The sequence below is a fragment of the Dendropsophus ebraccatus genome, chromosome 9 (genome assembly GCF_027789765.1).
Source record: "Dendropsophus ebraccatus isolate aDenEbr1 chromosome 9, aDenEbr1.pat, whole genome shotgun sequence".
NCBI classification, from domain to species: domain Eukaryota; kingdom Metazoa; phylum Chordata; class Amphibia; order Anura; family Hylidae; genus Dendropsophus; species Dendropsophus ebraccatus.
The window spans coordinates 85,842,148-85,868,312 of record NC_091462.1 but is presented as its reverse complement, the minus strand read 5'-3'; the positions used below and the strand labels follow the sequence as shown (position 1 = coordinate 85,868,312).

Genomic DNA, 26,165 nt, shown 5'->3' with positions numbered 1-26,165 from the left:
TGAGATTTCTCCTCTTTTCAAATCCATTCCTGGCTTTGGCTGAAAAAAATCTGTAAGATAATCTGTCAGACATCTTTTGGTGTAATAGGGCCTTAAAGGAGAAGTCCGGTGAAAACCTTTATTATAGTATTGTATTGTACCCTCAAAAGATATTCAAATCGCCCATATACACCTATTACAGTTAATGCTTATAAAGTGCTTTTTTTTCCCTGCACTTACTACTGCATCAAGGCTTTACTTCCTGGATAAAATGGTGATGTCACGACCCGACTCCCAGAGTTGTGCGGGCTGTGGCTGCGGGGCGATCGTGCGGCCGGGGGCTGCGGGGCGATCGTGCGGCCGGGGGCTGCGGGGCGATCGTGCGGCCGGGGGCTGCGGGGCGATCGTGCGGGCTGTGGCTGCGGGGCGATCGTGCGGCCGGGGGCTGCGGGGCGATCGTGCGGCCGGGGGCTGCGGGGCGATCGTGCGGCCGATCGTGCGGCCGGGGGCTGCGGGGCGATCGTGCGGCCGGGGGCTGCGGGGCGGCCGGGGGCTGCGGGGCGATCGTGCGGCCGGGGGCTGCGGGGCGATCGTGCGGCCGGGGGCTGCGGGGCGGCCGGGGGCTGCGGGGCGATCGTGCGGCCGGGGGCTGCGGGGCGATCGTGCGGCCGGGGGCTGCGGGGCGATCGTGCGGCCGGGGGCTGCGGGGCTGGGGGCGATCATGCGGCCGGGGGCTGCGGGGCTGGGGGCGATCGTGCGACCGGGGGCTGCGGGGCGATCGTGCGGCCGGGGGCTGCGGGGCGATCGTGCGGCCGGGGGCTGCGGGGCTGGGGGCGATCATGCGGCCGGGGGCTGCGGGGCTGGGGGCGATCGTGCGACCGGGGGCTGCGGGGCGATCGTGCGGCCGGGGGCTGCGGGGCGGCCGGGGGCTGCGGGGCGATCGTGCGGCCGGGGGCTGCGGGGCGATCGTGCGGCCGGGGGCTGCGGGGCGATCGTGCGGCCGGGGGCTGCGGGGCTGGGGGCGATCGTGCGGCCGAGGGCTGGGGGCGATCATGCGGCCGGGGGCTGCGGGGCTGGGGGCGATCGTGCGACCGGGGGCTGGGGGCGATATACATTACAGCGCACTGATTGGCCGGGCGGGCCGTGAAGACACCGGGAGCCCCGAAGCAAGCAGGAACGGGGACCGGGTAATGTATAATGTCCGGCGGCCGGGGGGTTAATGGGGCGGGCTGCAGACAAAACCGCAGCAGGGATGTACATCCCTGCTGCGAGTTTCTCTGCTATTGAAAGTATAGGGCCGGGATCTGCAGCGAGTCTCCCTGAAAAAACCCGATCCGGCAAGTGGGTTTGTAACCTTAAAGTAATAAAATTAAAGGAATGTGAATTGGTTCGTACAGACCTGATGGGGACAGGGGGGCATTTCTAATATTCAATATAATTTATTCAGTATCGAATTGGTATCGAGCATTGAAAAAAAAAAAAGTTGGTATTGGTATCGAACTCAAAATTCTGGTAGCACAAAATTCACTAGTCTAGAGCGGGGACAGAGAAAACAACTCATACAGTTTTCTGTATCTTGAGCAGAAGGCAGCAGCAGACTGGGAATTCGGGAAGGAAACTGATAAGGTAATATCAAGTATGGAATGTGATTATTAAACATTGTTTTTTTTACTCTGCTGCGTTTCAGTGCTGTTAGTAGTTAGATCCTTATGCTAGTCAGGCAATTTGGAGCATTGGGGGCGGGACTACCAGCCCCAGAACACTGATTTGCTGTGTGATCAGGCCCTTATAACAGAATCATTTACATCTTGTTGGCAAATCCTTTTCTCTTACCAGTGTGTATACAGTGGTAGGAAGTCATTGTAATGATGGCATCTCAAGTTTGATGGTACCACATCCATATTCTTATCACTGATCCATATCACTATATACTACTGACATCAGGAGTTGGGTTACATTTTGATCAAAGTGCGTAAATCCACACATCAAGGTTCCTGATACGTGTGGGTTCCTAACAAAAAAAAAAATAGGGCAGCCTCACTTTGCACCATCACTGCAACAACAACAGTGCCAGAGGGGGATGTGACAGTCACCCAGCAGCTCCAATACTGCTGGACATAGCCGCTCTGGGCCACAACACCCACTGACACCATGCCGCCACAGCAATGGCCGCCAATGGGAACACCACACAGAGCAATAACAGAATGAGAAAAACATTACCTCTGGTGCTCTTGTTGTTGCTGTGGTGGTCGCGCCATTTTTTAGTTAGGGACCCACACATATCAGGAACCTTGACTTGGTGTGTGGGTTTTTGCGCTATCCGGGACCTGGCACTGGAACCAGGGAGGTAAGTCACTGGCGGCCTCTATTTCAACCCCTTTCCCAGCCATACACTAAAAATACACCTAACCTGGAGGAACCCTTTAAAAATGTTTTACATAAAGCTGCCCTTACATGCAACATAATTAACCTTATTCTTACCTCACCATGGTCAGCTGGTGGCTTCCTGTGGTGTCTTTGGGTCCCCTGCTGGATCTGCACAATGCTTACTACCATGCATCCATGTTCAGACATCACCAAAGGCTCCTCAGGATGGCATTGCTTATGGAGGATAGTGGTGCTAATCATGGCTTACATAAGGGGGAAGCATGTGGTGATAGTACACAATTTGAATTATTTTCTGATGATGGCATACTCTAAGGAGGTTTTGCTTCAGCAGATGTCAGATGTGAAATACCTCGAAGGTCTGGCTTGGCAATTGAATGTGAAAGAATTCAAAAGAGTTTCTACTTTTCTTGGGTTAGGTCTAGAGTCTATAAATCAGATGTGTTTCTTCAAGCAGCAAATACATTTTTAGGTAGTCAGCAAAGTAATTCAGCTAAAGGAGTTGGGTTTGACTTTAGCCCTATTACACAACAGATATCTAACAGATTTTTTCAGCCAAAGCCAGGAAAGGATTTGAAAAGAGGAAAAATGTAGTTTTTCCTTATCACCTATTCTCTGTTTATAGTCTACTCCTGGCTTTGGTTGCAAAAATCTGTCAGATATCTGTTGGTGTATTAGGGCCCTTCGTTAAGACCAGCTATGTCTGTCCTGAGATGACTGGCCTAGGGATGTCAGAATACCAGAATTTTAAGTTCAATACCAATACCAGCTTTCTTATTTCGATACTCGATACTAATTCGATACTAAATAAAGTTTGGAAAAAAAATATGTAAAAATACAAATATAATATTTTTTTTTTTTTGGGGAAAAAAAGGGAACGGATTATTAGAACCTTTATTATGATTATTACCTCATACCTCATTGTGCACTACAACTCCCAGCATACCTCCTTGTGCACTACAACCCTCAGCATACCTCCTTGTGCACTACAAATCCCCAGAATTCCTCCTTGTGTGCAACTCCCTACAAGGTGTGCTGGGAGTTGTAGTGCACAAGGAGGTATGCTGGGAGTTGCAGTTGTGCAGCAGCAAACTCCTGACACAACTTCCAGAAGCACAACTTCTTGTGCACTACAACCCCCAGCATACCTCATTGTGCACAATGAGGTATGCTGGGGGTTGTAGTGCACAATGAGGTATGCTGGGGGTTGTAGTGCACAATGAGGTATGCTGGGGGTTGTAGTGCACAAGGAGGTATGCTGCTGGGAGTTGTAGTGCATTAGCAGCCTCCTAACACAACAACTCCCAGCAGCATACCTCCTTGTGCACTACAACTCCCCACAAGAAGGTATGCTGGGAGTTGTTGTGTCAGGAGGCTGCTAATGCACCACAACTCCCAGCAGCATACCTCCTTGTGTACTACAACCCCCAGCATACCTTTGTGCCCAAGGAGGTATGCTGAGAGTTGTAGTGCACAAGAAGGTGTGCTGCTGGGAGTTGTAGTGCATTAGTAGCCTCCTGACACAACTCCCAGCATACCTCCTTGTGCACAACAACTCCCCACAAGAAGGTATGCTGGGAGTTGCTGTGCCACTGTACCGGAGGACCCCGAGGGAAGGGGGGGGCGGGCAGGATTATGGACACCGGAGGGTGCGAGGGACCGCATTGCACCGGCAGGTCCTGGGGGTACGGCGGGAACTGGTGGGTAAGGTGGTACCCGGCTGCAGCAGTGGGTCCTGAGTGGGTGGGGGAATAGTTAAATGACTGCCGCCCGCGAGGTCGTGGGCCGCAGTCATTAGCGGTGGGGGCCGCTCCATATGCAGCAGACTCCTGCTGCATATGGAGCAGCTCAGGAAGTGTTAATGCCGCTGTCAGGTGTGACAGCGGCATCTACCCTGTAAAATAGCCGGCACTAGCGATCGCTATGTGCCGGCTATTTAAATTTGGCGCCGCCGGGAGCGGAGAGCGCGCAGGTGGAGGAGGGGACACCAGGGGGCAGGGGGCGGCACACAGAGAACATGGCTGGCGCTCGGGTAGCCGCCGGCCGTGTTCTCTGCACCATACTTTATGTTAAGCTGCGTTATTAGGCAGTTTAACATAAAGTATCGATACCAGGAAATCCTGGTACCGAACCTTTTTTCTGCCCGAAATATCGATAGTAGTATCGATATTTCAGTGCATCGTGCATCACTAGACTGGCCCAATATTATCCCAGGGGACTTCAGGAGCAGATACTACCTCAGTGGGACAGAACAAGCACCTCAATAGATTAACCTTTCAGATTAGAAACCCAGACTTTTATATTTATTCTCTGGTGAGAGAACCCACAGAATTTGAAGAAAAGGATCCATTGGGAGAAGAAAAAGGAATTACGTATAACTACAGATGCCAGCCCAGTAGGTTGGGGGGAGGGGTTTCTCACAGGAACACTGCTTCTTCAGGGTATCTGAAATAGGGAGCTTAGGACCCAGAAGATGGGAGAGACCTTCCCCTCACCAAAGGAAGGAATGGAAGACTAAATGCCCTATTACACACAGATTTATCTGACAGATTATTGAAGCCTAAGCCAGAAACAGACTATAAACAGAGAACAGGTTATTAAGAAAATATTGAGATTTCTCCTCCCTTCAAATCCATTCCTTGCTTCAATAATCTGTCAGATAAATCTCTCTTTGTGATATGGCCCTAAGATCCAACAAATCCACAGTAGTGACTTGGAGAAACCATCACGGGCGGACAATGTCACAGATCCTGATTAGGGTTTCTCATTATATCTTCAGATTTATAGAGGGTTACCTGGCCTTTCTTTCAGCCCATTACTTCAGGGGTTTAGGAAGTCAACAGCAGATCACCTGTATCAGGGAAACTGGGAGTTGGATCAGTGTGCCTTCTCCTGGATTCTAGAACGTTGTGGTACCCCATTAGTGGACCTTGTAAAAACAGGAAGGTGGACTAAATTTACTCCCTGTGTCTGAGTGGTTTCACCAAGGGTATAGACACATTTGGCCAGTCCAGAAGGAAGGATCTTTTTGTGCCTTTCCTGCCATCATGTTAAAGGACAAGTGCCATGAAAAACTTTTTCCCAGTAATTGAAGCACATTACAAAGTTATATAACTCTGTAATATGCTTCAATCACCTATCTGCCTCCCTTCCCTGTCTTTTTTCCCCCCTCCACCCCCCACCAGGAAGTGTCCTGACTCACACAGACCTAATGACTGTAGTGTCACCAGGCAGCTCCTCCTTGTGAGGATGAGTCATCAGCAGGAGGGCTGCTCTAGGTCCTGTTACACCAGCCTCCCCCTCCACTCCTTGTCTCTCTGGTGACTCTGCTTGCTCAGCTTATCTTCTCTAGTGACATGACTCCTTCACTGAGTCCAGGGCAGCAGGAGAGAGGGTATGAGGGGAGGGGGGAGCTGCCTATGTGCCGGAGTCAGTCGGAGGGAAGATAAGCAAGTGACATGTGACAAGTGATGGCTTGCAGTTGTTCAGCCAATGGGAGCTGAGCAAGCCTGTCACCTGACAAGGCAGGGGAGGGGGGAGGCTAGTGTAACAGGAGAAGGAGCTGAGAGAAGAGCTTGGTAATGGTGACGACAGTAATCAGGTCTGTGTGAGTCAGGACACTTCCTGGTGGGGGGTGGAGGGGGGAAAAGACAGGGAAGGGAGGCAGATAGGTGATTGAAGCACATTACACAGTTATATAACTTTGTAATGTGCTTCAATTACTGGGAAAAAGGTTTTCATGGCACTTGTCCTTTAATTCCAAGGGTTATGAGAAAAAAACAGGAGCAACAGAGCCACAGATATCAATTTAATGGCTATTGAGAGGAGACAATTGTCTGACAGGGGGTTATCCAATCAGATAATCAATAGCAGAAAGAGAGTCACTTCCTACATGTATTTAAAGTGTTATTGTCACCCTTCTCTTACTACATGCGGTTCTCAGCACCACCGATTATCAGCCAGGAGCATTATCCTTCGGCAGATAATTGGCCCATGTAAAAGTGACAAGGATCAGCTGAGGACGGGGAAACGCCCAAACCTCAGCTGATCGTACATTAAGAGTGGGATTCCAAATTACTTGGCATCTGCCACACATCTTACTGTGTAAACGAGATGTGTGGACATGAACAATAAAGAGAAACTGACAGCACAGAGATGCATATATCCATGCTGTCTGTTTGCAGATCACACAGCAGTTGCATTTTTACCTAGTGTACTGCTGTATGTGATCCGGCATCCTCTTTACTGCCTCTCCTGTCCAGCTGCTATCTTCAGGCCCCGCCTCTTCCACAATGATGTACAGCATGAGGAGGCGGAGCCTGAAGATAGAGCTGGAGAAAAGGATTCCGGATCGCAGCAGCACACTAGGTAAGTGCAGCTTGTGCTTGAAATGAAAACTGACAGCACGGCTATATGTATATCTGTGTGCCTCCTGGCCACCCGATTCCTCATGTCATGTACAGACACTGCAAACAAGGGCCAATCTCTTTGATTGGCTCTCATTTGCGTTGGCAGTGGACAAGAAATCGATGCATGTAAAAGGACGTTAAAATGCTGCACATTTCATGTATACCTTTTTATAAAACTTTTCTTTGTTCTTTTATGATCTAAAATTGCTTTAGTTCATTAACCCCTTGCCTCTAAAGCCTGTTTTGGCCTTAATGACCAGGCTCATTTTTCAAAATCTGACCTGTCTCACTTTATGCGCTTATAGTTCAGTGATGCTTTAACATATGCTAGCGATTCTGAGATTGTTTTTTCGTCACATATGGCACTTTATATTAGTGGCAAAATTTGGTCACTACTTTGTGTGTTTTTTGTGAAAAACATCAAAATATCATGAAAAATTTTAAAATTTTGCATTTTATGAACTTCTGAAATTTTCTGCTTCTAAAAAAGGAAGTCGTATCACATAAATTAGTTACTAAATCACATTACCAATATGTCCTCTTTATTCTGGCATAATTTGGGAAACATATTTTACTTTTTTAGGCTGTTATGGGGCTTAGAAATTTATCAGCAAATTATCACATTTTCATGAAAGTTTCCAAAACGGATTTTTTTTTTTTTAGGGACCAGTTCTTTTTTTTAAGTTGATTTAGGAGGCTTGTATGCTGTAAACCCCCATAAGTGACCCCATTTTGGAAACTAGACACCTTAAAGAATTAATCTAGGGGTATAATGAGCATTTTAACCCTACAGGGGCTGGAGGAAAGTATTCACAATTAGGCCGTAAAAAATCGAAAATTTTAATTTTCCAATAATATATATGTTTAGATTAAAGTTTCTCCTTTTCAAAAGAAACATGAGAGAATCCGCACCCCAAAATTTGTAATGCAGGTTCTCTTGAGTACAACGGTACCCCATATGTGGGCGTAAACCACTGTATGGGCACACAGGAGGGCTCAGAAGGAAGGGAGCGCCAATTAGCTTTTTTAATGCAGATTTTGATGAAGAAGTTTCTGAGCGCCAGGTGCGTTTGCAGAGCCCCTGTAGTGTCCGTAGAAGAGAACCCCCCCCCCCCCCCCCCAAAAGTCACCCCATTTTCAAAAGTACACCCCTCACAGAATTCATCTTGGGGTAGGATGAGCATTTTGACCCCACAGGTATTAGAGGAAAGTATTCAAAATTAGACAGTAAAAATGAATAACACGAATTTTTCCAATAATATGTTAGTTTAGTTTGAAATTTCTCAATTTCACAAGGAAAAAGAGAAAAAAAGTACCCCAAAAATTGTAACCCAGGTTCTCCTGAGTACAACGGTACCCCATATGTGGGCATAAACCACTGTATGGGCACACAGGAGGGCTCAGAAGGAAGGGAGCGCCAATTAGCATTTTCAGTTCAGATTTTGCTGAAGTAGTTTCTGAGCGCCAGGTGTGTTTGCAGCGCCCCTGTAGTGTCCACAGAAGAGAACTCCCCCAAAAGTCACCCCATTTTGGAAAGTACACCCCTCAAATAATTCATCTTGGTGTGTGGTGACCATTTTGACCCCACAGGTATTAGAGGAAAGTATTCAAAATAAGAGAGTAAAATTGAAAAACTAGAATTTTTCCAATAATATGTTCATTTAGTTTGAAATTTCTGAATTTCACTAGGAACAGGGGAGAAGCTGCATGCCAAAATCTGTAACGCAGGTTCTCCTGAGTAGAACAGTACCTCATATGTGGGCATAAACCACTGCATGGGCACACAGCAGGGCTCAGAAGGGAAGGAGCGCCAATTAGCATTTTCAGTGCAGATTTTTCCGAAGAAGTTTCTGAGCGCCAGGTGTGTTTGCAGCGCCCCTGTAGTGTTAGCAGAATAGAACCCCACCAAAAGTCACCCCATTTAGGAAAGTACACCCCTCAAAGAACTCATCTTGGGGTGCAGTGAGCGGTTTGACCCCACAGGTATTAGAGGAAAGTATTCAAAATAAGACAGTAAAATTTAAAAACTCGAATTTTTCCAATAATATGTTCGTTTAGTTTGAAATTTCTCAATTTGACTAGGAACAGGTAAGAAGCTGCATGCCAAAATCTGTAACGCAGGTTCTCCTGAGTACAACGGTACCCCATATGTGGGCATAATCTACTGTATGGGCACACAGCCGAGCTCAGAAGGGAAGGAGCGCCAACTAGCATTTTCAGTGCAGATTTTTCTGAAGAAGTTTCTGAGCGCCAGGTGCGTTTGCAGAGCCCCTGTAGTGGCAGTGGAGTAAAATCTCCCAATAAGTCACCCCATTTAGGAAAGTGCACCCCTCAAAGAATTCATCTTGGGGTGCGGTGAGCGGTTTGACCCCACAGGTATTAGAGGAAAGTATTCAAAATAAGACAGTAAAAATGAAAAACTCGAATTTTTCCAATGATACGTTGGTTTAGTTTAAAATTTCTCAATTTCACGAGGAATGGGAGAGAAAATGTACCCCAAAATCTGTAACGCAGCTTCTCCTGAGTAGAACGATACCCCATATGTGGGCATAAACCACTGTATGGGCACACAGCAGGCCTCAGAAGGGAAGGAGCAACAATTTGCTGGAGCAAAACCGCAGCTAGTAATATTAGAATAGCGCAGTTACTAAAATACAATAAAAAATTAGATTACAGGCAATGTGGGGTGGTTACGGACAGTCTGGAGGTGGTAACGGGCAACCTGCAGGTGGTAACGGGCAACCTGCGGTGGTAACGGGCAACCTGCGGTGGTAACGGGCAACCTGCGGTGGTAACGGGCAACGTGGGGTGGGTACATGTAATTTGGGGTGGTTACAGCCAATCTGGAGAGGGTCACTGGCAATTTGGGGTGGTTACGGGCAACGTGCGGTGGTTACGGGCAACGTGCGGTGGTTACGGGCAACGTGCGGTGTTCAGGGGCAACGTGCGGTGTTCAGGGGCAACGTGCGGTGGTCAGGGGCAACGTGCGGTGGTTACATGTAATCTGGCGTGTTTACGGGCAACCTGTGGCAGTTACGGGCAAACTAGGGCGGATACGGGTAATCTGGGAGTAAACCGCAATTATTACTATAATAAAATGTATGTTTTATTTTATTTGTATGTTTTTCACTTTTTCACATTTACACTTTTTCACTTGTGCTTTTTACACATTCATTTTTACTGTATTACTGTGATATTTTCTATCACAGTAATCATAGTTTAGTGACAGAGACCAAATTGGTCTCTGTCACTTTAAATTTTCAGAGCTAACTGCTTCTGACGCGCATGCGCACATCAGAAGCAGTCAGGACGTCGAGGAGGACGGAGCTCCAGGATCAGGTAACGTATGTGGGGAAGGGGGGGGGTGACTGGGGGACGAGGGTGACTGGGGGGGTGGGGGACGACTTGGGGGGCGACTTACCAGGGTGGATAAAAATCAATGATTTTTTTTAAAAAATCAAAAAAATCGGATTTTTTTGATTTAAATCGGATTTTTTTGATTTAAATCGGATTTTTTTCAATAAACTGCTTTTTGAGGAAAATATTTTACCATCCAAAGGTTCTTCCATCATGAGATAAAGCTGAGTTGTTTAACTCAGTAGAATAAAGGCTGTATATGTTCTCAAATGTTACAACATGAACAGAGTTGAGAAAAAGACCTTAATCCTATTGTTCTACAAACCTATGAATACAGAATCATCCCCTTCAGTACCAAGTCCAAGAAGTTAGACAATATGTTTCTGATTGTTTGGACTATTTTTTTTTTTTTTTTGTTTAGCCAAATTAGTTAACATGGATGTTTGTTTAAGCAAATAACGTATGCTGTAATGTTGTTATTGTTTCAGTTGAATAAATCCATTTAAATTGTTATTAAGTTCAGGATTATTTTTCTCCTTCCTAAGTACAACAGAACAGTGGTGTCCAAATATGAATGATTAACCCATTAAACTGGGGAGAAAAAAGTAATATAAAAAGTGATTCTAAAAATCTTCATCTACTTGCATGTTAAAGTAGCAAGAACTAGTTTAGGTAGAAACTTTGATTTAAATCACTGATTTAAATCAAGCCTTCCGGACTAGTGATTTAAATCGTGATTTAAATCGTGATTTAAATCAGTTTGATTTAAAACAAATCCACCCTGCGACTTACTGACACTTTTTATCCCCTGTCACCAATGATTTATGGTGACGGGATAAAAAGTGCTGGCAGCACTGGTAACAGGCGATCAGCGGTATATAGTATATACCGCCGATCGCCTGTTCCGGGACCCCACAGGGGGGTCACCGATCACTGCCCCATGCTCTCCGCTACCTCCGGGAGCATGGGTGTTTCATTCATTTTTTTATTTCCATTGCTGCGAACAAACATCGTTTGTTCGCAGCGATGGGGGCGGCCATCTTGGATGTGATGGCCGCCCGGGGATCGGCCACTAGGAGGGGGGGGGGGGGGGCTGATCTGGGCGGCGCCGGTAATGGCCGGTACTGGCGGATCGCTGCTATAACGGAAATAGCGGCGATCCGCCAGTACCGGGGGGGGGGGGCACGGAACGGCCAGGGGGGCATCAGTAGTGGCGGCGGGAGGAGGAAACATGCCACAGCCCCCTCCCGCCGCCCGATCGCCGCAATTGTTCTTATCTCCCCATAGACGCTGCGGTCGCATTGACCGCGGCGTCTATGGGGTTAACTGCCCGGGGGAAGCGCGGCTCCCCTTCGGGCAGAGGCAGCGGGAGGATGCGGTGTGATATTTTAGTGAATTTTAGGACTCTTACCACAAGGTCTGTGGTAACCATACAGCTAAGTTTTTGCCATGATGTTCCTAAATATTGAAACAAACCTCGTCCTAAAAAAAATATTGATACTAAATACGTTTTTAGGCTACAAACCCACTTGGCTGGTCTGCAGTGAGTTCCCTCGCTGCATATTTGCAGCGAGACTCGCTGCAGATCCCGGCCCTATACTTTTAATGGCAGACAAACACGCAGCAGGGATGTACATCCCTGCTGCGAGTTTGTCTGCAGCCCACCCCATTAACCCCCCCAGCCGCCCGCCCGCAGCCCCTTTAACACCCCCCGCAGCCTGATCGCTCGCACGCCCCCTTCAATCGCCGCCCGATCGCCCCCCCCGCATCCCCGATCGGGCGGCCGGGGCTGCAGGGGGGCGATTGAAGGGGGCGTGCGAGCGATCGGGGCTGCGGGAGGGCGTGCGATTGATCGGGGCTGCGGGGGGGGGGGGGATCCGATCGGGCTGCGGGAGGTGTTGAAGGGGCTGCGGGCGGGGTTAATGGGGTGGGCTGCAGACAAACTCTCAGCAGGGATGTACATTCCTGCTGCGTGTTTGTCTGCCATTAAAAGTATAGGGCTGGGATTTGCAGCGAGTTTCGCTGAAAATACGCAGTAAGGGAACTCGCTGCGAACCCGCCAAGTGGGTCTTTAGCCTTATTGGGATTTGCATATTTTTGGTAAGATTGTGTACTTTTGCTACATTTGCAACAAAATGATGGTAGAAACAGGAAAAATGTAATGTGTGAACACAACTATAGCAGAATGAAAGAAACAATGGGGGGCATAAATGTGGGTATTCCATAATTTTAGCTGGGGTTGTATATTCTGATAGTGCTGCCGATGCTGGAATCGGGGTGGTATGTACAATCTGCCATGGGTGTGTTACAGTGTAGAATCTGAGACGTCTACATATGAAATGCTAATTGTATAATACATAGGAGAACAGCTCCTGTACATAATGTATAGAGCCTCTCAGAGCAGTTGCCCCACCCATGTCTCTACAAGCCAATATCAGGTGCATGGGAGAAAGGTAGGAAGACTTTATATTTTTGCCCCATCTCTATTCTAATCTCTAGGGCACGATTACTTGTAGTATAGGATTTTTTTTCGTTTTTTGACGTCCTAGTTCCATACAACTATCTTGGAGCTGAAGATACATTGTTTCACACTGACAATACCATAGAGCTTAGTACAAAGGTCACGTTCTGTGTGAAGCCAGCAAACAAACAATGTCGTATTTTTCACAGTGTATCACTTTACTGTCACCGCTGTAACTGGAGCAATGGCTTTCCGTGTTCTCTAGCTCACAAAAGCAGTTTTGTGTTTCGAGTCATTGTTAGACATAGTTCATACCTGCATTTGTTCTCTGGATCAGACTTACTAGGCCTCTAAAAATGGTTAATACAAAAATGACATTGTGTGCTCCTTCTCTCTCATGCCTGGTTGCTGTATACCCAGATCTATGATGGAAACACCGGTGTACATATAGTGTGACTACATAATGTATATGTAGTCTGAGCAGCTAGTAACACAGCAAATCTATCCAGATAGCGCAAATGTCTTGGGTAGATATATGGAGTAGTATGGTAATCTATACTCTGCAGCCTCCCTGGGCCCTGGTGATGACATGGCATGTTGACATGTAACTACTACACTCATAAGTCGTAAGTTACAGCAGTCACATGTCTACACCTTCTTGCTGGAGCCAGCGAAGGGAGGGGGGCCCCGGGAAGTGTTGGTATGGGATTGAAAAAGTGCGTATACAACTTTAGGTAGAAGAACATTGTGTAAACTTAAAATACACACTGTACCTGATTCCACTAAATGGTCACAGTTTATTGGCGTCATGAGTGACATATAAGGGCCCTATTCCACCGGACGATTATCGTTCAGATTATCGTTAAATCGTTCGAATCTAAACGATAATTGTTCGGTTGAAATTCAGTTAACGATTAACGACCGAACGAGAAATCGTTGATCGCTTTATCAGACCTGGACCTATTTTTATCGTCGCTCGTTCGCAAAATATTCACAAATCGTTCGCATTGAATAAGACATCGTTCGGTCGTTCGCAATAGATACGAACGCAATAGCGAAGAAAAAACGATCACAATTACGATCATAAGTAACGATTATCGTTCCATGGAAATGAGTGAACGTTTTTAGGTCTTTCGCAATAGCGGTCGTTTGAGATTGTTAATCGTTAACGATTATGCAAACGATAATCGTCCGGTGGAATAGGGCCCTTAGGCTGGGTTCACATTACATTTTATGCAATCCCTTTTGTGTGCATCCGTTTTGATCTGTTTTTCTATTGGCTTCCATTATAAAAAAAAATAAATAAAAATCTGATCAAAACGGACACAAAAATGAGGTTGACTATGTTTTTCTGCACGTTAAAAAAAACGGATCCGTTTTGATCCACTTTTTTTCCTACAATGTAAGTCAGTGGAAAAATAGATCAAAATGGATGCACACAAAGGCATCCGTTTTTTCCATACATCCATTTTTTTTTTTTTTTTTTTTTTTTTTTTGCAAAAACTTAGTGTAAATCCAGCTTTATATAGTGTAAATCCAGCTTTATATACTGCTCAACAGTAGTCAGTAGTGAATGTGGTGGTCTATGGGCTTTGTCCCATAGGGACAGTTATGAATCGTACTCAATGTTTCATTTTATAACTGAGCGTCAAAGAAATGATCCATTCTCAGCTCTGCTGCATTTCTATGTTCGGATGCCTCCTGGTTATGTAACTGGATCCCTGTCTATAAGACACATAATTGACCTCCGCACAGCCTCACAATTCTGTTACTGTCTCAAGGCAATTCTAACAAGCTGGGGCAGGACTCCATTCACGTTACTACTCACATGCAGCAAAAGAAAATGTAACAGAGGAGGTGTATTACTGAGATCACTGGTTACAGGATGAGTATAGTTAACATATAGATAAGAATTAAAGGGGATGTCCTGGTAAATACCCTGCCTCTCCAACAGCAGAGCTCTGGTGGTCCTGCTCCATCTTGGTTTACATCCCAGCAGTGATGATGTGCTATAGTAGATGGCAGAAAGTAAAGTACAGTATTCTCTGCCATTGGGTGGCTAGAGACTATCATCATATTTGCCTCAGAGCTGTGGTTTTCCCCACCAGTGACTGTCTATCTGCTCTTTCTAACATTATGACCTCTCTATTTCTCAAACTCAATCTTTCTAAAACAGATATACTTGTATTCCTTCCCTCTAACCAACCTCCACCTGACATCTCACTCTGTCTGTGATACTGTAATACTAGTATAACTCCTTTCCATTAAGTTGCTAGAATCAGATCTATCTTTTACTCCCTATATTGCCTCCTATTCCACAGGACGATATATGGCCGATAATCGTTCCGTGGAATAGGGCCTTTACTGTCGCCCTGATCCATTTTCTTCCTGACTACTTTAACTCCCCTACTTATCGGTCTTCCTTTCTCTAAGCTCTCCCCTCTCCCGTCTATCCTGAATGCAGCAGCCAGGCTCATCTTCCTCTCCAGCCGTTATACTGACGTCTCCCCCCTGTGCCAGTCACCGCACTGGTTACCCACTAATTGCAGAATTCAGTTCAAACTCCTCATCCATAAAGATCTCCACAATTCTGCACCTACATACATCTCCTCCCTCATCTCCACCTACCATCCTACCTGTGCTCTACATTCTGCTAATGATCTTACACTAACATCTTCCATGATCATAGCCTCCCACTCCCGCCTCAAAGACTTCTCTTGTGCTGCACCAGTTCTCTGGAACACTATACCCAAAGACGCCGGACTCCTATCCAAACCTCACAGCGTGCTCTAAAAACTTATCTCTTTAGGCACGCTTATAACATCCCCTAAACTTGTCTTCCCTCCTGGTGTCCCCTCACCTTCAACTAAATATCTCAGATGGTTCCATGCACTTTTTACCTTCACTCAGTGGTTGGTGGGTGACTGACTCACCCAACACCCAACATTATGTTCCCATGTCTAAATATTTTGTTAAATAGGCACTGCCATTAAAAAAAATAAAAAAAAAACTGTTATAATATGCCACTATGTGCTAGTGGTTGAACACTGGATCTAGTTTTGTAGCTCCATGTGGCATACTGTATATTGTAGACTGTTTCTGTATATCAGTACAGCTGTCACTCTGATGCTCTGTTGCTGATATTTATTGCAGTGAAATACTTGGTTAAATTGCCTGTAAGATTTCAGTAGTGAAATAAAAAAAAAATTTTCTCTACTCCAGATGTTTTCCTCCCGGAGGGTAGTACGGCTATCCCTAATCAGTTCTTACATGAATTACCGAGTTACCAGTCTCTGCTGCGCAGAAAACCATCAAACTATGGAACCATGGAGTCGAGGAGGAGCAGCCGGCGGAAACAGACACTTTCCCGGGAGCTCAGTCAGCTGGAGTCTGTGGACACCGATCTCAGTACCCCCCCTCGAGAGTTTGCCATCAGTATGCAGGAAAAAAGGAAACTAAGGTTATTATGGTGGATGCATATGGGGATCGTCATGGGTTTGTGTCTACTGTGGGCAAGAACTGGGTCCAGTAGCAATTCTGTATCGGTGTTAGCTTTTATAATTGCTTTTTACAGGAGGTTTGTTCACTGTCTGCACTGCCAACCTTATAGCTGTTAGTAAATCCTCTTTAGGATATACCCTGTAGTAGAAGCTGAATATCTATGGAACTTGGAATATATTCATCCTCAGGTGACACAGGGAAGTGAGGAATAGCAGCCGTCTACCCTGATGGATTTTGCCTGTCCAGTCTGCCCCTAGTGGTGGTCTGTTCCTGAGATGTCTGGCGGTTACACATTGCATATACATCATCCTTTCAGGCAGGACTCACACATAGTACTTTGGTCAGTATTTTTATTTACCTTCCCATCGATACGGAAAGGGTTGGTACAACCTCCTAATATTGCAGATGAAATTGGTGTGCTCAGCCTACGTATGTGTGTTTGCACTTTTAGGGTTTATTTACACAGAAAGATTATCTGCCAAAGATCTGAAGCCAAAGCCAGAAATGGTTTTGAAAAGAGGAGAAATCTCAGGCTTTTCTTTATAACCTGATCTCTGTTTATAGTCTGTTTCTGGCTTTGGCTTCAAATCTGTGGCAGATAGTCTGTCAGACTAAGGGTCCATTTACACAGAATATCTGACATTATCTGCAAAGATTTGAAGCCAAAACCAGAAACTGACTATAAACAGGGATCAGGTCATAAAGAAAAGCCTGAGATCTCTCCTCTTTTCAAATCCAATCCTGGCGTTGGCTTCAAATCCTTGGCAGATAATCTGTCAGATAATCTTTCTGTGTAAATGGACCCTAATGGTACGTTTACACGGATCGATTATCGGGCGAATTTTTGCGATAACTATCGAATTCGAACGATAATCGTACGTGTAAACGCGGCGAACGATCGAAAAATCGTTCATTTTGATCTTTTAACATGTTCATAAATCGTCGTTCGCAAAAAATTCGCCGATCGTTCTGTGTAAACAGTCGTTTACTGATTTTACCTATGTGTGAGATAGGCTTAACCGATCGCAAAACGAATTTTCTGTACGATATATCGTTCCATCTAAACGCTGATCGTTATAAAAAAAAATCGTTACTTCGAAATCGTTAATCGTACTATCGGGCCAATAATCGCCTCGTGTAAACTTAGCATAAGCCTATTTGTCAGTCAGGTCAGAGGAGTTGATGGTGAACAGCTGCACATGAGTTGTATTGGTTTTAGCTTTATCCACAGAAATCTGTTAGTTCCGTCCAAATGCTTGTGTTCCAAAAATAGAGGCGAGGAGAATAAAAGTGACGGCACCTAATGGTAAAAGCTGTGCTGATAGCTGGGATGTTACAATAATGTGACTTGCTAAGCAGAGGCTTATATTGCAAGTGCCTATACGTTTGATGATATGTGATTTCCATCAGAACAGACAATCTGTTATACAGAGTGCCTTTAGTTCCAATGGTTTTGTGACTGACAGCTTTATCACAAAGTAGAGCTTTGTGCGTCAGTGTTTCTTTGTGTGATGGATGTGGGCAGTGGAGTCATGTCTGCAGCTCTGTGGGCAGGTCTTTTGTGTCTTTTACTCCTATTTCTTCTTTTCAAATGTAGTAATAAAATATAGACGTGTTCCCTGAATTTATCTGCTGTAGTGAATTGTCTGCTCTGTATCACTGTCTACCTAGATGTTTAGAGAAACTAGGTGATGATCAAAGCTTCAGGGAGGGAACAAATAGTTATAACTCCACTTTATGGGTTTTCCTGCCGGAGTACATGTCATATCTCTAGGACTTACGGGATCCCCTGCTGACCCTTAGAATGTAGGAACCAGAGTTGAAGTTCACCAATAATGCTAATCTACCGTTTATTATTTAGAATGCGTGTTGAAAGATGCAAGTTGCCAAGACAATGTTTTTCAATGTCTATTCTAAAGAACAGGTGGGAGAATAGCGTTACAGGTACATTTTAAACTGGAACGATCAGCAGGTTAGATTAGCTAACATGCTGATAGTTCCCCTTTAAAGAGTACCTGTCCTGAGTGTTTAGATTCTGACCGATTTAAGCAAGGGAAGTTTAAACAGAATATCAGGGCCATGTGGGCATGATAGCATCATTTTTGGGATACTAAACCCCAGCTGTGTAGACACATGCTGGTGGTTTAATGTCCCACAACTTCCTGTCAGGTTTACGTAAGGCTCTGCGGCACATCTCTCTGCAGTGCTGGGAGATACAACACACCGTCATGCATTTTAAGGCTGGGTTCACACTATGTATATTTGAGGCTGTATTTGTGAGGCTGTATAGCAACCAAAACCAGGAGTGGATTGAAAACACAGAAAGGCTCTGTTCACATAATGTTGTAATTGAGTGGATGGCCGTCATTTAATGGCAAATATTTGCTGTTATTTTAAAACAACGGCTGTGGTATTGAAATAATGGCCGTTATTTACTGTTATATGGCGGCCATCCACTCAATTTCAACATTGTGTGAACAGATCCTTTCTGTGTTTTCAATCCACTCCTGGTTTTGGTTGCTATGAGGACCTGACATGAGGACCAAATACTGCCTGAAATATACATAGTGTGAACCCAGCCCCCATGGGGCTTTAGTACTAAATGAATAGGAGCACCACTGTTAATTGACAAACCGATTGGTCCTTATTCAGTAGGTCCGAGGTGTTTTATTCTGTAACCTTTTTATTGGTGAGGCTGGATAGAACATGTATTAACAGTTGACATTTACCATTAAGCATTTTTTTTAATTAAATATTTATTTTTACTGTGTACATTTTCTTTCTTTCCCTACTTAGGGATGAACAGATAAAATATTCACAGAATACAAAAGGCTGGACTTTGTGGAAAGACAACACTAGGAATTTTGGCATTAAATTCAGACATGATACTTTTGCTTTCCTAAAACATTTGTGGCTCTGGCGGTCCAATATTCATGATATTGAGGGTAAGTATTCAACAGAGGTCTTGATCACTGATATGGGTTTACCTCTTGTAACCAAGACACCAGTTGTTTCTGAAGAATTCAAACTGCAAGTTAATATTTCCAAACTTATACAAAAAGCTGTGGGTGGGGTCGTGTAAAAAGATCAAGTGAACGGAAAAACAACTTCACTGTTACATATAATGCTATATTATCATTCTTCCTCTAGAACTCATTGGCCTATAGGGGATTGTCCTGAATTTGAAGATTGGGGTTGCTTATAATATGGTGACAGCAGGAAGCCCCAATGATTTCTATGGGACTTCTCTTGTGGAATCTGCCCAAAGAATTGACATGTCCATTCTTTGGGGCGGAAACTGATCTGTGGCAGAACTTTATGAGCGTAAATTCTGCCGTGTAAACAACAGACTGGAACTGCTGTTGAACACAATGGGACATTGCTGTGTACACATTTTACAGGCGGAATTTCCAGCGGTAAAAATTAAATGTGGATTGTTTGAAATTCTTCGCCTATTCCTCAGTGTGAACATACCCTAAGCGAGAAACATGGTACCTTTTAAAGGGGAACTCTGGATAAGAAAAACTTCTTTTCTATTAAAAGTACATTAAAAGTTAAATATATGTGTCTATACAATGTATTACCGTATCTGTGCGGTTCTGCCACACTGGTAGCTGATAGAAATCCAGGAAGTGAAAAAAATGGCCCCTGTGCAAATACAGCGTGCTGTGTGGTGTTACAGGTAGAGAATACAGGGTGCTGTGTGGGTGGGAACACAATGAAATCATAAATTACTGCAAATAATTCAATAACACAATGAAACTGCAATATGTAAACACAGCCAAGATGTTCTGCAACAGCTTTGGGCGAGGAATAGGCAGGGTGGAGGACTGTGATGAACAGCTGAGGGAAAGCAATGCATTCTGGAACCTGTAGTACTGTGTACAACTGATAAACCAGTAAGTGCAGAAACACAAAACAGAACAAACCCCCCAAAGCAAATGGAGTTTTGGTAGTTTCAAAATTGGAATAGATAAGTAAGTAATGCTATATGCTTCTGCAGAAGTTTTTTTTTTTTTTTAACCTCTACCTGGAGTTCCCCTTTAATGTATAAGTCTGTGTTTCTACAACGTAGAAAGCTATAGTAAAAACAGTCAGTCTTTCCTGAGCTCCTGAAGTGCAGCCAGCTGTAACACCTCTTTACTCTTCACAGCCCACGCGCCCCCCCCCCCCATACCTGAACTACCTTGGCATTCGGCTTTCAGGTGTCAGTCAAGCAGTTTGGAACAGGAGTTACAGACTACTGATTCCCTTTAAGGGCCCATTTACACAGAAAGATTATCTGACAGATTATCTGCCAAAGATTTGAAGCCAAAACCAGGAATGGATTTGAAAAGAGAAGGAAGCTTAGGCTTTCCTTTATGACCTGTTCGCTGTTTATAGTCTGTTTGTAGATAATCTGTCAGATAATCTTTCTGTGTAAATGGACCCTAATGGTGCGTTTACACTGACATATTTATCTGACAGATCTTTGAAGCCAAAACCAGGAACAGACTATAAACAGGGATCAGGTCATAAAGGAAAGACTGGGATCTATCCTCTTTTCAAATCCATTCCTGGCTTTGGCTTCCAAAATCTGTCAGATAAATCTTTCTATGTAAACGCACCATAAGTCTGCCCCACTGTATTCGTCTGTGCTCGTACATACCAACCTAATTTTAAAGAATGTATATAAAGCTGTTTTTCTCCTGCTAACAATGATTTACCCTCACTTTCAGGTAAATTTGGCACTGGCATCGGGTCATACTTCTCGTTTCTGAGATTTGTGGTGCTACTGAATTTTGTCATTTTCCTTTTGATGTTCTGTTTTACGACGCTTCCAGTTGTCATTTCTAAACTGGATGTTTTCAACAGCACTGAAATATCCACTGTTGGTAAGAAATATGTTTTCTATTCAATGCACACACTTGGTATCAATAAAGGGAGCTATCCAGGATTAGTTTATTATGAATTATGTACAATGTTCTCTAATTGTATTAGTAGTTTTCCTCCCAGCCACTCACACTTTTTTGGTGTTAGAAACTTAACACAAAACCCAGTGCTCAGACTTCAGAAAGCCACAGTCACCAATAAATTCTGACATACTGTTTCTTTTCCTATTTACAGACACTGTATGTTCAAAATACGCACCGCCGAGACAAGTACTTAAATATTTCTATAGTAATATAGTGGATCTGCTCTCTGGAACGGTATGTGCCATCTGTGAATTATTACAGATATTAATTTACAATGTGACAAATTTTTTCTACTGAACCAATAAAAAAGCACTACTCAAGTTATATCATGCTGCGTCAGATGTTTTGAACCGTCAGGGTCTGGGTGGTAAGACCCCTACTGATAGGGAGAGTGAACAGGAAAAAGCTGTCTGCTAAGAGTGTTTCTCTATCTGTATCCTCTCTGCAGGAGACAGGCATCAAAGGCTTTTTATAGATTCCATCTCCTGTAGAGACGCCATTAACTCGATGCTTCTCCCTGCTCAGTCTAGTGGTGGAAGGAGGTCTCTGCACCCAGACCCTAGCTGATCAATACATTTTTTACATGACATTATGACCTGTCAAAAGTTTTTTTTTGTGTGTGTGTGTGTGTGTGTGTGTGTGTGTGTGTGTGTGTGTGTTTATTTTTACTTCTCATTTTAAGATTGGGGACCCTAACTGATCCAGACATTGTGTTGTTTTTATATTATTGGGACTCCTAATAGAATACAGTTGATAATAGATGATGTAAAAAAAAAAATATAGTGTGTTAAGACAGAGATTTATCTGACAGATTTGAAGCCAAAGCCAGGAACAGACTATAAACAGGGAACAGGTCATAAAGGAAAAACTGAGATTTCTTCTCTTCCCTAATCCATTCCTGGCTTTGGCTTCCAAAATCTGTCAGACAAATGTGTAAATGCACCATTAGCCCTTATAGATAATTTACCATCTAGTTTAAAATATAATTTTATTCAGACCATGTTCTTTTCTTTCAGGGATTCCTTGAAATTACTTATCTGTTCTATGGATTTTACACTATAGACTCCGTAACAGTTTACAATTTTAATTATAGTCTACCTCTGGCCTATGTAATGGTCACCATTGTCTACCTGCTGTTAAGCATTTTTTGGATTGTTAAAAGGTAATGTCATTCACATTCTCATTGTGAGTTTTGTTTAAAAGTAAATGTAAAATCACATTTAAGCCATATTTGCACACAGTATTTTTCCTCAGTATTTTGGTCATTATTTTTCAACCAAAACCGGGAGTGGATTGAAAACACAGAAAGGCTTTGCATACTGTTGAAATTTAGTGTATGGCCATCATTTAATGACAAATAATTGCCCTCATTTTAAAACAACGGACGTTGTTTTGAAATAATGGCCGTTATTTTCCATTAAGTGATTGCCATACACTAAATTTCAACAGTGTGCGAACATAGCCTTTCTGTGTTTTCAAAAATAAAAATATGAGGGAGCAGGATCCCCTCTTTAGTATGCTAATCTTTATTCACTAACTGGTTTTATTTAAAGTGACTGTACCACCAGGCCCAGGCTGAAGCACTGGAGGCGGGCTGACCCACCCTTAGTGGGAGGAAACCCTAGACCGTCTATGATAGGGTTCCATTGATTCTAATGGAGTCACGTCATGGAGGGGCTTGAGTTTCTTCCCACTAAGGGCTTCAGCCTGGGCCTGGTGGTGCAGTCACTTTAAGTTACATACAAGTTACACAGTGGTTAAAAATGGAGCTACCTCTCAGGAAAAAAATCTTTAGGGGAATAGATTCGGTCAGCTACACATTACCCATATAGGAGCTCTTAGGACGTCCTATTCTAAACCCAGAGACAATATTATGGACTACAACCCCTAGTGCACCAAAACACCTAATCAGTATATGAATTAAAACTCCTAATAGCACGGCAACGGCGTAGAGGGTTAAGGTAAGAAGCTTTCCTCCCTAGACAGAGGTGATTCTTATATATGACATTCACTTCTTATTTATTGAGTTTAAGCAGAGGTGTAGGTGTTTGTTTTATATCCCTCATTGTACCCTCCGTCTGCCGAACACAACAATTTAGTGATATTCTTAGGGTCCATTTACACAGAAAGATTATCTGCCAAAGATTTGAAGCCAAAGCCAGAAACAGACTATAAACAGAGATCAGGTCATAAAGGAAAGCCTGAGATTTCTCCTCTTTTCAAATCCATTTCTGGCTTTGGCTTCAAATCTTTGTCAGATAATCTTTCTGTGTAAATTAGTCTTGCCAACCATCTGACAGGTGAACTCTTGTTCTGATTGTTTGGGTGGGGTGGGGAAGGGGGTTGATAGGAAGGTTGGGTGGAGGTAGCATGGGGGGTGGGAAAGATCTGTAACTTTTTGTTATGGTAAAAATGTTAATAAAAAAAATATCTGATTCAAAAGAAACTTTCCTCCATCCATGGGTTATAGGGAGATATCAGCAGGTTAGATTCTTCTTTCACGTTAATGTTATCATGAAATGCTTGTTGCATTACAGTGAAGGTTTCTCTCTCTGTCACACACATCCTTGTAGACATCTCTTAGGGTGGTATTACATGGGCTGATGGGTGTCCGTTAATACCTGTAAACGCGCAGCGATCTGCTAGATCGTCGCTCGTTTACTGGGCCTATTACACGGCCCAATAATCGTTTAACAAGGGCTGCAAGGACATTGTTACCGATGTCCTTGCAGCCCTTGTTTAAACTGCATACATTACCTATCCACGTTCCAGGGCTGCTCCTGCGGTCCGCTTCTCCCCGGGTCCCGCGCGCTCCAGCTTCAGAATGGCCGCTCAGCCAATCACAGGCCAGGACTGCCGTGGGCTGTGATTGGCTGAGTGGCCTGTCAGCTGACAGGCCACTCTGAAGCTAGAGCGCACGGGACCCGGGGAGAAGCGGACTGCAGGAGCAGCCCTGGAACGTGCATAGGTAATGTATATCGTCAGTCGCTGGCCGCGCACCACTATTACACGTAGCGCTGCGCGGACGGCGCCCGACAAATATTGATCCAAACCTAGATGAACAATCAGCCGATGATCTTTGTCATCGGCTGATGGTTGTGTTTATTACACAGAACGATAATCGGCCGATTATAATTGTGTGTAATAGTACCCTTAGGCTAAGTTTAAAGGTAAATGCATAGGTGCCACAGTCAGGCACATCTGCTCCCTCACCCCCACCTTTCAGCTCCTCTTTGAAAGACTTACAGAACCCTGGACATTAATCAAGGAGGGGATGGCTGGTGAAGAAGAGTGAGGCAACTGTAGCACTTGAGCAGCACAGACCTGCCTATTTAGTACTTAGCTGATGAAAGGGCAATTTTACAAGTTTAGCAAGCACCATCTGCTCCACGAAAGGAGCAGTTTAATTTTATACATAGTACATTTTTTATGAGAAAGATGTATGCAGGTGGGCAGAAAACTCTCATGAGCTCCCTACTTGGATAACATCCTTCCACTAGACCCTGAAAGCTGCCAGAGACTGGGTGAGAGGTGGATTATGCCACCATCATCTATCCACCTATCTGTACCAACAGACACAGATACTGTCTCCAATTAATAAGCGCTACAAGATCATACGAGATATGCTGCATTGAACGTGCCTGAAATATTCTATATATATAGCCATCAAGTGGAGTCACATTATACAATTTATGAAATAACTATCAGACACAATTACTACAAACTATCAAAGTCTACAGTATTTACAAAAACAATACTATGTCGTAACAAATGTCGGTAAATGATCTATATATGCAATATCTACCAAATACGAGCAAAATATCAGAATTTGGGATAATCATATATTTTATCGGCTGTCTGTGCAAAGGGCCCGGCACAGCCAGCGCTATTTGGTGCTATATATACATACGAGTTTCATCTGTTATGGTTGCATTATATGAACCTATATACAAACAAGTTCTATTCGCTGATACTGCTTATAATATATGAACTTAGCAATTTTAGACATTTGTCTTATTGTTTGAATGTTTCAATTGTGTTTTATTTTAAATATTTAGCTATTAAATAATCAATTATAATTTACATTGTTTGTCTGACTAGATAAGTATTATATTCATACTACCACACCAACTTCTAGAGAGCCTACTTAATTTTAAACATTTGGATATTGACTTGTTTATCTTTACATGTTCCTTTCAGAGCAGTAGAAGGCTTTAAACGCAGCCTTGTGCATGATGAGGATAGATTTCAGAGCTTCTGCAATAAAATATTTGCCGGCTGGGATTTCTGTATTAAAGACCAGTACTATGCCCGACTAAAGCACAGCAGTCTGCTACATGAGTTGCAGGTAAGTTACTTGTAGTGATAGTTTCTTTTGTTTTCTGTGCCATGCTGGTATAGGTCAAACAAAAATGTCTTTATTGCAATAAAGATGTATTTGTGTATTGTATACTACAACTCCCATCCTCCATTTGATGTGGATTCTAGTACTGCCGGTCAGCACCTGCATCTCCTGGACTTCTCACAGTGGACCTCCATGGTGCAGTATTCTTTCTTGGAGATATTGCACCTAAGCTGTGTTGCTTACTCTGGGCACCTGCCGGCTAAAACAGTTGATAGTTACGTCCTAGAAAGTACTTCACACACACACCGGATCCACAGCGGATTTTAATCTGCGGATTCACAGTGAAATCTGCTGCGGATCCAGTGTAAGTGCATCCCTTCGAGAATACATACATTGACATGCCGCTGCGAGCATGTAAGTTAACTTCCTGGCGGCCAGAGCATGCATCACCTCCTCCCAGCTCCGGCTTGCTTCGGGGCAAGCCGGAGCGGGGAGGAAGTAATGTATGCTCCGGCCGCAGGGGGGTTAACTTACGTACTTGCAGCGGGATGTCAATTATGTATTTTCATAAGGATGAACTGACACTGGATCCACAGTGGATTTTGCTGAAAATCCAGTGTGTGTGAAGGCACCCTTTGATGCTTGAGCGGAAGCTGGCCCTGGCCAAGAATTCTGTGTCTACTATAAGCACAGAAAACAGCTTTCTGACAGGTAGGTATTCAGCAGTATTTTGTGATGTACATTTCTTTTGGAGGGGGATAGGCCACCATCAG

General features: G+C 44.2%; 1 protein-coding gene across 1 annotated transcript in view; it reads left to right on the top strand.

Moving 5' to 3' along the window:
- The window catches only part of TMC7 (transmembrane channel like 7), a 44,218-nt gene that overhangs the window by 7,278 nt on the left and 10,775 nt on the right, over positions 1-26,165 (top strand). The window contains exons 2-7 of the mRNA XM_069983755.1: positions 15,814-16,051; positions 18,889-19,037; positions 20,811-20,966; positions 21,199-21,281; positions 22,064-22,209; positions 25,248-25,395. Of these exons, the coding sequence (XP_069839856.1) occupies positions 15,814-16,051; positions 18,889-19,037; positions 20,811-20,966; positions 21,199-21,281; positions 22,064-22,209; positions 25,248-25,395 (920 nt within the window). The remainder of the gene's footprint in view (positions 1-15,813; positions 16,052-18,888; positions 19,038-20,810; positions 20,967-21,198; positions 21,282-22,063; positions 22,210-25,247; positions 25,396-26,165) is intronic.